Source organism: Crassostrea angulata, chromosome 4 (genome assembly GCF_025612915.1).
Source record: "Crassostrea angulata isolate pt1a10 chromosome 4, ASM2561291v2, whole genome shotgun sequence".
NCBI lineage: Eukaryota > Metazoa > Mollusca > Bivalvia > Ostreida > Ostreidae > Magallana > Magallana angulata.
The window spans coordinates 46,551,213-46,564,608 of NC_069114.1; the positions used below are offsets into that span (position 1 = coordinate 46,551,213).

The following is a 13,396-nucleotide window of genomic DNA, read 5'->3' on the forward strand; positions in this document are numbered from 1 at the left end:
CATACTGATTAGTTATAATGTCGACTCGACAGAGTTTCGAAAGAGATAAAAAGGAACTCTTTTTTACTGGAGACAAACCCCCTCCCTCGAATTTAGAATGATAATAACAGAAATGTAGCAACGTTCCTGAAAGTAATTGAAGGGGGGGGGTCAGAACAGTTAGGACCTCTCGACCTTTGGAGAGAGAGAGAGAGAGAGAGAGAGAGAGAGAGAGAGAGAGGGGGATGGTAATTGGTAATTAATTTCCTGAGACATGAAATATTTCCTGTAAGCAGGGGGATAAATATAAGAAATGTTGACCCAGATCATCAATAATTATTGACAGTATTTCTTTGTACTAAACTGAATAAAAAGATTACAAAATGCTCTTTAATGTTATAATACAAAGCAAATAAGTGTTATTAGTGTCGTTAACTTAGTATTGTTTGTTCGACTTTTGACTGATTTTACATGAGCGTTAATTATATTATCTATAATATGTCATGAGGGTATTTGCTATGATCTAGATGAATAACTATATATATCAAGAATAGATATCCTACGGCAAATTGATTGATAAGTAACAAATATTGATCCATCAAGTGAACCTTTCAACAAAACAATGTTCATTAGAAATATTGATGATAACCCCCTTTCCCCCCCCCCCCCCCCCCCCGTAACTCTTCAGCAATTTTTTAAGTGTGCATTCAATCACCATTTATATTTTACGAACAACAGTGTTCTCTTAAAGTTCATTGCTATTAAAATTATTGATATTTCAATCGTGTACACGTGGCCTGGTCCCCGTCCTAGATGCAGGACTGACTAGATTGTTTGATTTGTAATTTTGTTGCAATGACGTTAGGTTGTCATTGGTGTGCTTTACATGTATGTCTTGCCCTTGAATGATCCAACAAGTTTTTTTTCTTTCGGCTAAAATGCAAACATGAGTAAACAAAGCTTCGTGTTTAGGCTTTCGTGTTTATTTTCATTTAAAAAACCCACAAAAAACCAAACCAACAACAACAATTAACCAAAAAAAACAACAACACACCAAGCAATGAGTAACACAAACGTATGTACATACATTAAAAAAATTAAAAAAAATTAGAATGCTTTCAAAACATAAAAAACTTAATAATTGTCTATCAAATTAGAAAAAAAATCGTTTTCAATGTTGGACGCTGCTTCGTTAAACTCACGGGATAACTGAATGCCGTAGATTCACGTTCAAAAAGGACGATGTTGTTTTCATAGGCCTACCTTTGCATGTTATTGGTATAGCACAGCCTATCACTAGCTGGCTAATATTATTTATTTAAAACCTTTTTTTTAAATTGATAATCCGGCAATTCTCGAGTATACCTCGTCCTTATGATTTATTTACATATCGTTTCTTTTCAGTGTTCTTTCTCCAAATGATGACCCATACCATGTACAAAATGTGGAGAACACAAGATAAGCTATTAGATTATATAAAAAATGCATTATTGTGCATGTTCTCTAGTTGTAACGTCTATAAGAAGCGATATTACATTTTTCACAATTTAGATAATAATTAAGAAAACATTACTATTTCTAAAAACAATTATCGTCATAATGTAATAACATAAAACTAGCGGTCAGTTGACATGGCCACTATGCTCTAAGTACTACGAGTTGTTGATAATAATGGCGCAGGTCATATAACTGTCAAAAACTTTAGAGCCCGTCAAAAGAGACCCGCGATCTTATCCGAGAAAACAGGTGTATTGTATCATTAGACTAACGACCTACCCATCAATCAGAAGTTACCGCGGGAAGGAACGAAAGCGGACCCCCTCTATATAAGCGCGCCAAAACCGGGACTTTATGCAGACGGCCAAAGAACTTGGAAAGAAAGGTACGTACCAACAACTCAGAAATTCTATAGGAAATTCTATAGGAAACCAACTCTAGTATAAATATATTTTCGATATGACCGTATTTAATTTTCCCAATATCTATTTATAGTGATAATCAAAATTCCATTGAACAAATATACGATCTACTTTTGAGGGAAAAAACCTTGTTTTACTTTTTGATGTTTATACACTGATAGAGTTTGTTTCTTTTTTATTCTAAGAAATATTATATTTCTTTAAAAAGTCATTCATAAATTATAAATCGGCTATAGAATTACCGTATAGAAGATGTATACGCAGTTTATAACTTGCATACTTGTCAAAATAGAAAAAAAAAAACAAATCATCAAACCAGTATTAGGTAAAAATCTTATTTCAATATCTTCCGTAATCATAAATTAGTATCTTTGATACTAGATAAGTACAAACAATGGTAAACATGTACCACAACAAAGAAGGTCATGTTCGGACAGTGTCGTGCATTAATTGTGGCCGTGTAATTAACATTCCGACATGCAATAATTGTCGTTTTTTAGTCGCTGGTAATGGATTATGATTGTGCATTCGGTATTTCCGAGCATATATTAGTCAGGGTTTTGGCCATTAACACTTCGTGAAGACAATTAACACGATGTTAATAACCAGATAAACATTTGCCGTTATACATTTCATTTCTTTGATTAAAAAAGTAATTATAAAGAAATAGTGTTACAAATAAATAAATAAATACATGTAAATATATAAATAGATTAACTAAATGATGAATAGATATGAATATTTGAATCAAATAGATATAAATATGAATAAATACCAAAAAACATAAATAAATAGAGATAAGTAAGAACAAATAAGTGTGACAAATTTAGTATACATCTGATGGTAGATTTTAATACCTCGACTGGAAAGAATCACTTATAATATGCATGATAACAACGAGGTTAATTATCTTTCAGAACTGCAGAACACAATGTCTTCCTCCATCATATTCCTTTGCTGCTTGTTGGGTGTAGCAGTAGCGACCCCCGGGTATTACGGCGGCGGATGGGGCGGCTACAACGATTGGGACGATGATGACTACTACAGAGGAGGATACATCGGAATCCAGGGACCTTACGGCGGAAGTGGGGTCATCGGAGGATACGGATACGGAAGTCCCGGATACGGAAGAGGAGCAATCGGCGGTGCGTACTACAACCCTTACTCCGGCCGTGGAGGAATTGGCGGTGTAAGATATGGATACGGAAGTGCTGGATATCCAATGGGAGGTAACATTGGAGGATATGGCGGTGGATACACTCCCGGATATGGCGGCGGATACGGAGGATATGGTAGAGGGCTTGGCGGAGGATACGGCGGTGGAATTGGAGGATATGCTAGATATGGCGGATATGGACCTTCCTATGGATATTCCGGATTTAGAGGAGGAGCCGTGGGGCCACGTGGCGGTTCTATCTATGCTGGCGGTATCCGAGGGGGATTCAGTGGTTACCCCAGTTACAGACCAAGCTACAAAGGTACTTCATGTAACTTATTTATGGTAAAAAAAAATACCAAATTTTAAAAAGTATCACGACATTGTTTTCTGTATAAGTCCTATCAACTGCCAAAATTTGTCTTTTTTTATTTGTCGTGATAAATCTTAACTGTTCCTATCCTCTTTTCAGGAAAGAAGAACGTCTACTAAATATTCAACAAGTTTACACAGGACTCACAGATTTATTTATTAATATTTATATGATTTCCACTGAAATAAATTTTAAAGTAAACATGTTTTTTGTTTCCAAGATTCATGTACGTGAAAGTTGTTCTATATCACAATGAGGTGCTTTTATAGAGATATTGTTCATATTTTCCTAGCAGAAATTAACGTTGTTCCTTAGATACTTTTGATACATGTTTATTTAAAATATACCTATATCAAACATACTAGGTTGAATGAGACGGTAAACCAAGCTTATCTTTTAAAAAGATTGGTGAGCTAGCGCTGTAGCCATCATAAAACACAGAAGCGGATTTCTTAAACATTGGTTTATATTTCTGAAGCGATTAATTAAATAGGAAGGCACAGTGGTGTACTGGAATTGTGCTGGAGTGGGGTTTCAATTTAGAACGGCATGGCATAGCTCATTGACTGTGCCTTAACTACTGTAATTTCAATTTCAAGAATTTTCAAGAAACATTGGAATCGTATCTTCTCGGGCCTTTCCGGCAAGCTCAGAAAATATATCCGAAGTTGTTTTCCGAGCTTGAAGAAATTTAAGATAAAGCTAGCTATCTATCATTATATTAATAATAACTTTGCATTTTAAGACCTACTGTTACTTATTGACATTTCATTTCAAAACTTCATGTGAAAATGATAAAACGAAATTCAAATTGTACAGTTTATCTGCAGTAGTACAGTATTCCCAGAACCCCCTACTATGGAGTCGAGCATGCGTATTCCAGTGAAAAGCGAGAGCGCTTGCAAAAAAACCAAAAAAAAAAAACCCAAGAATAAACATGGGTTACGCCATATCCAAGATATCCGACTTTTAAATAACTGGAATTTTGACTGTACTCAGCCCATCTCTTAGTTAAAACACTGAACATGTTAAGAAACTGGCGTATATAGTTTTTGATGTCCGTAGCATATACTGCTACCTGTCACTGTGCACACATCTGTGCTTATTGCTGGCGCTCTCGGGCGCTAGCAACTACGTTAGTCCTTTTCACTGGAATACGCATGCTCGACTCCATTGAGGGGGATTTTGGGAATACTGTACTACACTATTTGAATTTCGTTTTATAATCTTCACTTGAAGTTTTGTGTGTTTATTGTAAATGTAAAAAAAAACCTAACAGTAGCTAAGGTCTTACAATGCAAAGTTATTTTAAATACAATGTATTATAATAAATAGCTAGCTTTATCTTAAAATTCCTTCAAGCTAGGAAAACAACCCCGGATATGTTTTCCGAGCCTGTCGGAAAGGCCCGAGAAGATACGATTGCTGCATGACAGTACCAATGGTTCTTCGAAATGGAAATTACAGTAGATACATAATGATTAAGGCACAGTCAATGAGCTATGCCATTGCCGATAGAATCACTCTAAATTGAGACCCCATTCCAGCACAATTCCAGTACACCACTGTGCCTTCTTATTTTATAATTAATCTGTTCAGAAATATAAACCAATGTTTTAGAAATCTGCTTGAGTACAGCGCTAGCTCACCAATCTTTTTAAAAGATAAGCTTGTACAGAGTCTACACGAGAGCAATCAGAAGTATGGTGCAGGTGTTGCACAACCATTCCGTAATTAAAACAAGAGGCCCAAGTGCCACATCGCTCACATGAGCAACAATAGGCATGATAAAATCAACTAAACAGAACCATAATACAAAATATCTTGACAATGTAGAATAAAACATGTTTATCCTGTATAAAGAAAAATCCATTTCCTCCTGGATAATCTTGTGTTTATAATCAAGTCCTTTTTCTATCAGGATGATTTTGTAGTCATATCACATGTTGAGCACTGCAGTTCTCAAAAAGATCCTAAATAATTGTTTATAGATGGGATATAAACCAACATCAAACTCTGAACCCGTTGTGAGGCACAAGAATAATCCAAGGGCCAAAGTCTAAGCAATCTAAAAGAATCAGCAATATGCCAAAATGCTTGCATATAAGTAAAACCATATATTATAACATTTAAGTTTCTGTGAATAGTTAAAATGTTTTCCTTTTTAAATTAGATCCTCAATGTCGCCCCACCCAACTCCTCAAGATTTTGATTTTGACAAATTTTGATCTACATTTCCTGATGTTGCTTTCTCTACAGATACAGCTTCTTTAGGGAAATTGTTTTTAAAAGAAGATTTGTCTCTGAATATTCCAATGTAAAAATGTGTCCCCCCCTCCCGGTTTTGGCCCCACCCTACCCCGGGGATCATTATTAACAAACTTGAATCTACCATACATTAGGATGCTTCTCCGCACAAGTTACAGCTTTCCTGGCTGATTGTTTTTTTTAAAGAAGATCTTTAAAGATAAACTCTGATAAATTCCTATGTAAGAATTCAACCCCCCTCCCCGCCATTGCCGCCCCACCCTAGCCCCGATTTTCACAATTTTTAATCTACACTACCTGAAAATGCTTCCACATCGGTTTTTAGCTTTCCTGACCAAAAATAGTTCTTGAGAAGAAGATTTTTGAAAATTTCTCATAAGGCTTGGTCCTTAATTTTGAATTCCCTTTGCCAAGGGGTGCTTTGTGCCAATTTGATTTTTAATTTGAAATTGACCAAGTGGTTGTGATGTTAAAAATGTGAAAAATTTACGGACAGACTGACAGACGGACGACAGACAAAATTTGATCAGAAAAGCTCACCTGAGTTTTAAGCTCACAGTTAAATGTTTAAAAATAAAATCTTACGGATTAATTATGCTATCCTCCTCATTAGACTACATGTACGAGTTAAAATCAATTGTCCGATTATACAAGGAGCTGCATGGCTTTTTATGCAACAACTTTGAGTACAATGAAGCATTTCTTTATATTAAGACAAATAAATAGAAAATCTCATTAAGGCATTAATTGTTTTTGCCAATGATTTCATCATTCGTCATATATTACCATTAGAGCATTGAATGATTTATTTTTGACGTCGTCGTGGCAATAACTGCCGTCAGGTGAGCAGAAAGATTGTATAACGCGCGTTAGCGCTTTATGATAATTTTTCTGCTCAATCGACGGCAGTGATTTATCATTTGATGCTTATATTTACATTCGCTCACCGATGAAATCAATTATCTATTAAATAAATCGACACAAATTGCAGATCACGGAGAGAGTAAATTAGTAACAGGAAGAACAACTGTTTTATAAAAACCATTTTAAACTGGTTACCACATACACTGTTGAGATGAGCATGAAAATATAATCCATGAAAAATAACTCTTGAAATTCTGCTTTAGACAACAAAATCAACTTTGTTGAATAATTGTAAAAAATAGTGTTTTGATAACATGCTTAAAATATATTTTTAAACCGATAACATAGAAATCAATTTTCTGGAACTACTTATGTAAATTACATGTAAATTTATTAGGTTGTTGCATTTAGACGCATTTGAAGATCACAAAATTTAGTGGAAAAACATAGTAAAATGTAAATTTCATGTAATAAATATCACAATACAACTCGTTAATAGTAATACTAAGCATTTCTTTATTTTCCAAAATGATTTAAATAAATGTCATACATGACTTTCAATAATGTATTATACAAATCATACTTCCTCGACCGACATAATTTACATTTAAATTTGACGAAACATAACCATCATTAATTGTAACGAATAGAAAATTTCAAATGGGCGTTTTTATGAACTAAAAAAAAAAGTTTCTTATAAATGTACCGTCATTGCAACAGGAAAATTTTCAATAATGTTATAACAGAATGAAAAAGACCTCTTTACATGTAGATGATAACTTTAAGTACTTTAAATTTTAGTTTTCTTTGGTTGAGAGTTTGTTCTTTTATTTAATAGCAATAAAATTGGGGAAGAATTGAAAAACCTTCCTTACAATTAAGGTGGTATGGAACATCTCCATGTTGTGACGTACTTCCTATGAGTAATGAAGTAATTTTTTTTTTAAACTTGGTCAAGGAGTCTAAAATTTGAAAATTCTTAACAGATGAAAGTATTCTGATTATAGTTTACTTTTATCCACATTAATATCTACAGGTATTCTATACCACCTTAATGACATACAGATTTTTGTAGCCAATCGAAAGGCCAGATACATGTAATGAACAATAAGGTTGTTATATAATCCTTATATTTTATATTACTGAAAGAAAATTAAAAAAAATTGATGCAACAAAATTTATTTTCCAATAATTTTATTTATATTAAAACGCACAGAAATAATTATTTTATAGCAATTGAAGTACTTTAAGTACTTGTCTCAAGTACTTTAAAATATTTCTTTGCCAATTTTTATTGTTCGTTCAAGCAATAGTTACAAACAAGTTAATTAGCTTCTAGTCAGGCGAATATCCAGGAATCCCTTTGAGGGGGTTCGATGGAGTTTTTTTGCTTGTAGCGGGTAGCAGTGTTGTGTTGAGTCCAATGCTTATCTTTGGTAATCATTATAAATAAATCTAAAAGTCTGAACTTTTTAGGGCGTGGGGGATGACGGGGGTATGGACTGCCTAAAATACCGCTCTAGATAAGTGCACTATACATATAACAGATAGATTTACATTACTGTTTGAAATCCATAATTGTATGCAAAAAACAAAACAAAACAAAAAAACAAAAAACCCAGAACCGACTTCAACATTAAAGATCCGGGTTTTCATTTTTACACAACATTCAACGACCTGTGTATATATCAATTGCACAGCATATGAATGTTCAATCACTGTATTTTAGGTTTTTATTAAAAACTCTACCAAGCTCAAGCTATACTCAGTTTTTAGATGTTAAATTCTCATTATGACCAGTGATTAATAACGCAACCATTAATTTTGTTAATTAACACGAAAACGCAAATACAAAAACATCCAAAACATCAGCCAAACGACTTGTATTATTTTTTTTATCCTGGTAGAAGAAAATTATCCAAAGAAACCCCCTGCAAAAACCAGTTCTCTTGATCACATTAATCAAAACCTATCCTGCTCTTATTCTTAATTAATTACAGAAGAGCTGATTACAATATGTATAAAAAAAGAACACGGAACATTAAAAAATAGCCGACTATCTATATCTATAGACAGATAGATTATAACCTAACCACACCACATTCGGTATAAATTGAGTAAACGCCGTGTGTTAGATTTCTACCAAAAAGGATGAGTTGTTTGGGAGGTACTCTGGTTTTCTTGCTGTGCGTTTTTTGTTCATGCAATGCTTTGCTAGGAGAGCATACCAACACTATTTCTGGCCAATTTTCGGAACAACTCGGAACCCACAATAGTGATGTGGGATTCGGATACTCTCCAGAAACTTCCTTTAATGGATTTTCATTAGGTGTTGGATCTCTTACTGGTTTTTTATCTCCAGGGATAAACCACAACTCGTATGCTGTTGCCCAGCCTGGGTCCTTCTACGATAGCTTCTTTCCTTACTCTCAAGGAATTTCTACTCAAGTGGCCAGAATGCCACTCGCTGATACAAACAATTTCGGTGGTGGATCTTTTAGGTAAAAAAATAGGTGCATATTCAAATGTTTTTAATATAAAGTTTGCTCCATTTGTGTAAGATTATAGGAAATAGTTTGGTGAATACAATGAATCAAAATAAATTTATGAAGCAGAGAATTTTAAAACTGTATGTTTCATTTAAAAAACATTAACATTTTGATTAAAGTGAGAGTTCAATTTTTATTGAACTTTATTTATTCAATGAGAGAGAGAGAGAGAGAGAGAGAGAGAGAGAGAGAGAAAGAGAGAGAGAGAGTGTGTGTGTGCGTGTGCGTGTGTGTTAGTTTCGTGTTACAGAGTCACAGGTACTCGATCTTGAACACTAATTGGAAGTTCTCTAGAAATGTGATTGACCATGGATAATATTCAAGAACATATGCATATGTTCTTTTGTGTAAGATTATAAGAAATAGTTTGGTGAATACTGTCATGTTGAAAATTTTGAATTTACTGGGTGGGTGTAAATAAAAAAATTACAACATGACATTTTGTAAATTTTGTATTTACACCCGTCCAGTAAATTTAAATTTTACAACATGACAATACAATGAATCAAAATAAATTTATGAAGCAGAGAATGTTTAAAGTGTATGTTTCATTTAAAAAACATTTTGATTAAAGTGAGAGTTCAATTTTTATTAATGAAGCAATACATATATTATTTTCAATTTAGTATGTCGCACATTTTTATTGCAAATTGTGAATAACAATTTCGATGAAAAAATATCCTCGTTTAAGTTCAGTGAAGTTTTGGAAAAAGGTATTTTAACAAGGCTTTGAATTAAGTAAAGTTATATTTAATTTTATAAATTCTCGTCTCGTACAAACATTGTTTGCTACGTATTTCGTTATATATATAGATCTTTCTTCTAATTAAATTGAATCATAAATGATAAAGTTGCATGCAAAAATTATTAAAAAGCACTTGTTAAAACCTGCAGAGAAAAAATACAGACTAAATTGCTTTAAAACTGATTTTATATCTCTATGTAAACTTTCAGCACTAGTTTTGGTGGAACAGAAATCCGTGAACTGACTCAGACAGGCAGTTTTGGAAACAATCCGATTGCCCCTTCTGGTTTTTTAAACTCATTCCATGAAACTAGCCACATGGCACCACCTTTGGGAGTTACCTTTAACAATCGTTTTACTGGAAATTCCCTTAGTTCCGGTATCCTCGGATCTTCTTTCGCACATGAAAACCGTGTCAACAGTCACAATTTCGGACTTGGAGAAACCTTTGTTTCAGACAGACAATTTACTGACAATTTTCCTGGTTCTACCGTAAACAGTAGAATTGGGACAGGCAATTTGAGAGCCGCAATTGATGATATAACATCTGCTCTCTTGCACGGGTTTGGTTCAACAGGGGGCAGCAGTACCCCGGCCATCAACAATGGCGTAGACGTTCTGCCACCTCTTGTATCACCAAACCCTGGGTTATTCGGAGGACCAACGTTAATGCCAGAGAGTCAAAACACAGGTATATTTAACATGCGTATGTCATATATCAGATTAACATAAATCACTTGTTGTTTAATGGAACCACCTTTCTAAAAACCTTTCTTTTCATTTTTTCCAGGTTTTTCCGGTTAAAATGTTTTGATTGGTCGCCGTCCACAAGCCGAGGAAGGATACCATTCTGACTTACATCTAAAGTTTAACAAAATCAACTTAATCCAAACTAACATACTCAACAATGAATATGCTATTAATCATAACCATAAAATTTGACGCACTCTTGACATTTAAAAATCATGAAGCAAAACTATAAAAATTCACTTTTATAGACAGTGAATTGGAAAAAAATTATTTATCAAGAAACAAATATACTCGTAACGAGCTGTTTTTATTCATCTCGACTATTTATCCTCTATTATGTTTATGTGATTTTGATAAAAATGAAATAGAATTTGTATGAATGTTTTCATTTTATATTCATAGGTACTGTGTATACTAGTTACCGTTTCACGAAAAGGCGTACGCCCAGCGTAACCCTACGCCTGTCGTAAGTCCGGACTTAAGTCAAATATTTGGACTAAGGTTCGTTTCACTAAAAGGCGTAACTTTGCGCCCGCCTTAAGTTAAGACAAAAATCTACGTCTAGCCAAAGGTAGTCGTAACTTAAGGCGTAAACAGGAATTGACTGCTAATTCTGTTGCTGAGAATATCGATGCTGACCGTAATGTTAAATTGTACAATTTGTCATGTAAATTTTATTAATTTCATCTGAAATTAAGAAAATTGAGAGTTTTGATAGGTGGTACCAATTCTCGAATAGAAACTTTCTTACCATGTTTTATGCACATTCTATAATTTGCACTTGCCGTGTATATGTTAAAATGACATATTTGGACAATCGATATATAATTTTCATTCGATTATTTTTATTCAATAATTTGCAATTGATTTACATCCCATATTTTTTTGTAAATTGGGCAATGAATAATGCAGAAAATATGCATACATGATGCACATGTAGTACAAAGGTATATGTGTATAAGAAATGTCTAGCATTTCAAGCATTTCACCCCCCCCCCCCTCAACTTTCAAGCAAAAATATGTGTGAGCGGCGGCAAACTTTGAAATTTAAAACTCACTAAGTGAATTATTGACTTTTATATTTTCCTCTTTTATTATTTCATTTTTGGTGAGTAAAAGGTGTTAGCTTAGGTTGTTAAACTATGGTTAATCACAAAAGTATTTTCAGTATTGTTAAAATGTAAATACCAAAATATGACGAAAGCTCCAACTATGTTTTAGAGTCGTCAAAAGTCCCTAAATTTTTTTTTAAATATTAGATAATGTATTTATCATTCAACCGATGCAAAACACTGACTCCAGATTAAATAGGTTTTATTTCATAGGTTACATACTCCCCCTCTTTATTAACTTCAAATTTATATGAAGCCTCGTTCAATATATTAAATACACATGTAAATGTACTTGGGTAGTTTATGTTGAGTCCATCACACTTACATCTGTTCCTTGGATCTGATAACTTTGGTGAAACATTTACAAATAAACGTGCATGCACTTATGATTTGTATGTACCCGTTCACTTAACTAATTCGGAAAAAAACTAACTTGGGAAACAAATTGTGTAAAAATAAAAATTAGACTTGTAATTCATCCCTAGGTCATTTTTTCTCCACATTTTACATTGACACAAATCTTTATATGAAAGTAATAAATATAATTATTCGAGTCACTTCGTTGTTTTTTTTTTTCGTTTTTTTTTGCATGAAATATTAAAATTTCGTTATATTTAGTATCTGTTGTATGGTTGTTCGATGCTTGCTTAATATTGTTCAATCCATGGTTAAATAGCTCATTACTGCACTAATTCGCCATATTTTCTATTTTTAAACAAATTCACTGATTTTCTGTCAATTATATAGCAAGAGGAAACCAGGAAATTCAATAACTAAATATTTATACTCGGGCCATAATTGACCATTAATCGAAAGAGAAATTCCAAGGGTGTTCGAAGCATGGTTATATCACCGTAGATATCGATAACAAAGTAGTTCCGATGAGTTAATTATTTTGAATGAACATATCCTATATGCTTCATCAAATATATCTTTCAAATAAAACATTTCAGTAAGTTTTGGTGCGTGATTTTGTGACAGGATTAATATGCCTGAATACTTCTATCTATCTATCTATCTATCTATCTATCTATCTATCTATCTATCTATCTATCTATCTATCTATCTATCTATCTATCTATCTATCTATCTATCTATCTGTCTGTCTGTCTGTCTGCTGTTTATCATCTGTCTGTGCATCTGCATAAGCTCGTTGTCAAGGACGCAAGTCAGGCCTTAACTTAGTCCGATACTAGTGTTTACGCCCAGGCGTACGTCTCTTAGTGAAACGCAGTTTACGCCGGAATAAATTTTGGCGTACGCCCTAAGGCCTAACTTAGTTTCGTCGTATCTTACGCCTTTTAGTGAAACGGGCCCCTGTTCTTCCAAAATCTATAAAGTACTCGGCTAGTCTGAAAGGACCAGTAAGGTACCTTAGACGATGCCATGTGGGAGATATTAAATTGAGATCTATAAATTGAAATTTCAAAAGGCTTTCAACAATCTGTGGGCAGTTTAAGCATAGTGAAAGACAACAATCTTGAATAAGACACACACCTACTGAATTCTAAGAAAATGATGATATACACGCGTCAGACTTAATTTATAGGGTACCGATACGAGTTGCATTTGCTGCTAGGTGACATTAGGATCACTGGAGGTCAACAAAACGTGAAGTTGTATATTAGTTGTCAAATGCTTGATTTAACTTCCTCATTATTTGTTGGTATAACTTAAAAAC

General features: G+C 33.7%; 2 protein-coding genes across 2 annotated transcripts; both read left to right on the forward strand.

Annotated features, from left to right (window-relative positions):
* Nucleotides 1-1,705: 1,705 nt before the first annotated feature.
* Nucleotides 1,706-3,634, forward strand: LOC128181557 (ctenidin-1-like). The gene is made up of 3 exons (XM_052849999.1): nucleotides 1,706-1,861; nucleotides 2,816-3,376; nucleotides 3,527-3,634. The coding sequence occupies exons 1-3, from the start codon at nucleotides 1,831-1,833 to the stop codon at nucleotides 3,544-3,546; spliced, it is 612 nt and encodes a 203-aa protein (XP_052705959.1). The 5' UTR covers nucleotides 1,706-1,830; the 3' UTR covers nucleotides 3,547-3,634.
* A 5,054-nt stretch (nucleotides 3,635-8,688) lies between these two features.
* On the forward strand, nucleotides 8,689-10,916 carry LOC128182487 (uncharacterized). Its single transcript, XM_052851122.1, has 3 exons — nucleotides 8,689-9,060; nucleotides 10,063-10,544; nucleotides 10,644-10,916. The coding sequence occupies exons 1-3, from the start codon at nucleotides 8,711-8,713 to the stop codon at nucleotides 10,655-10,657; spliced, it is 846 nt and encodes a 281-aa protein (XP_052707082.1). The 5' UTR covers nucleotides 8,689-8,710; the 3' UTR covers nucleotides 10,658-10,916.
* The last annotated feature ends 2,480 nt before the right edge of the window (nucleotides 10,917-13,396 follow it).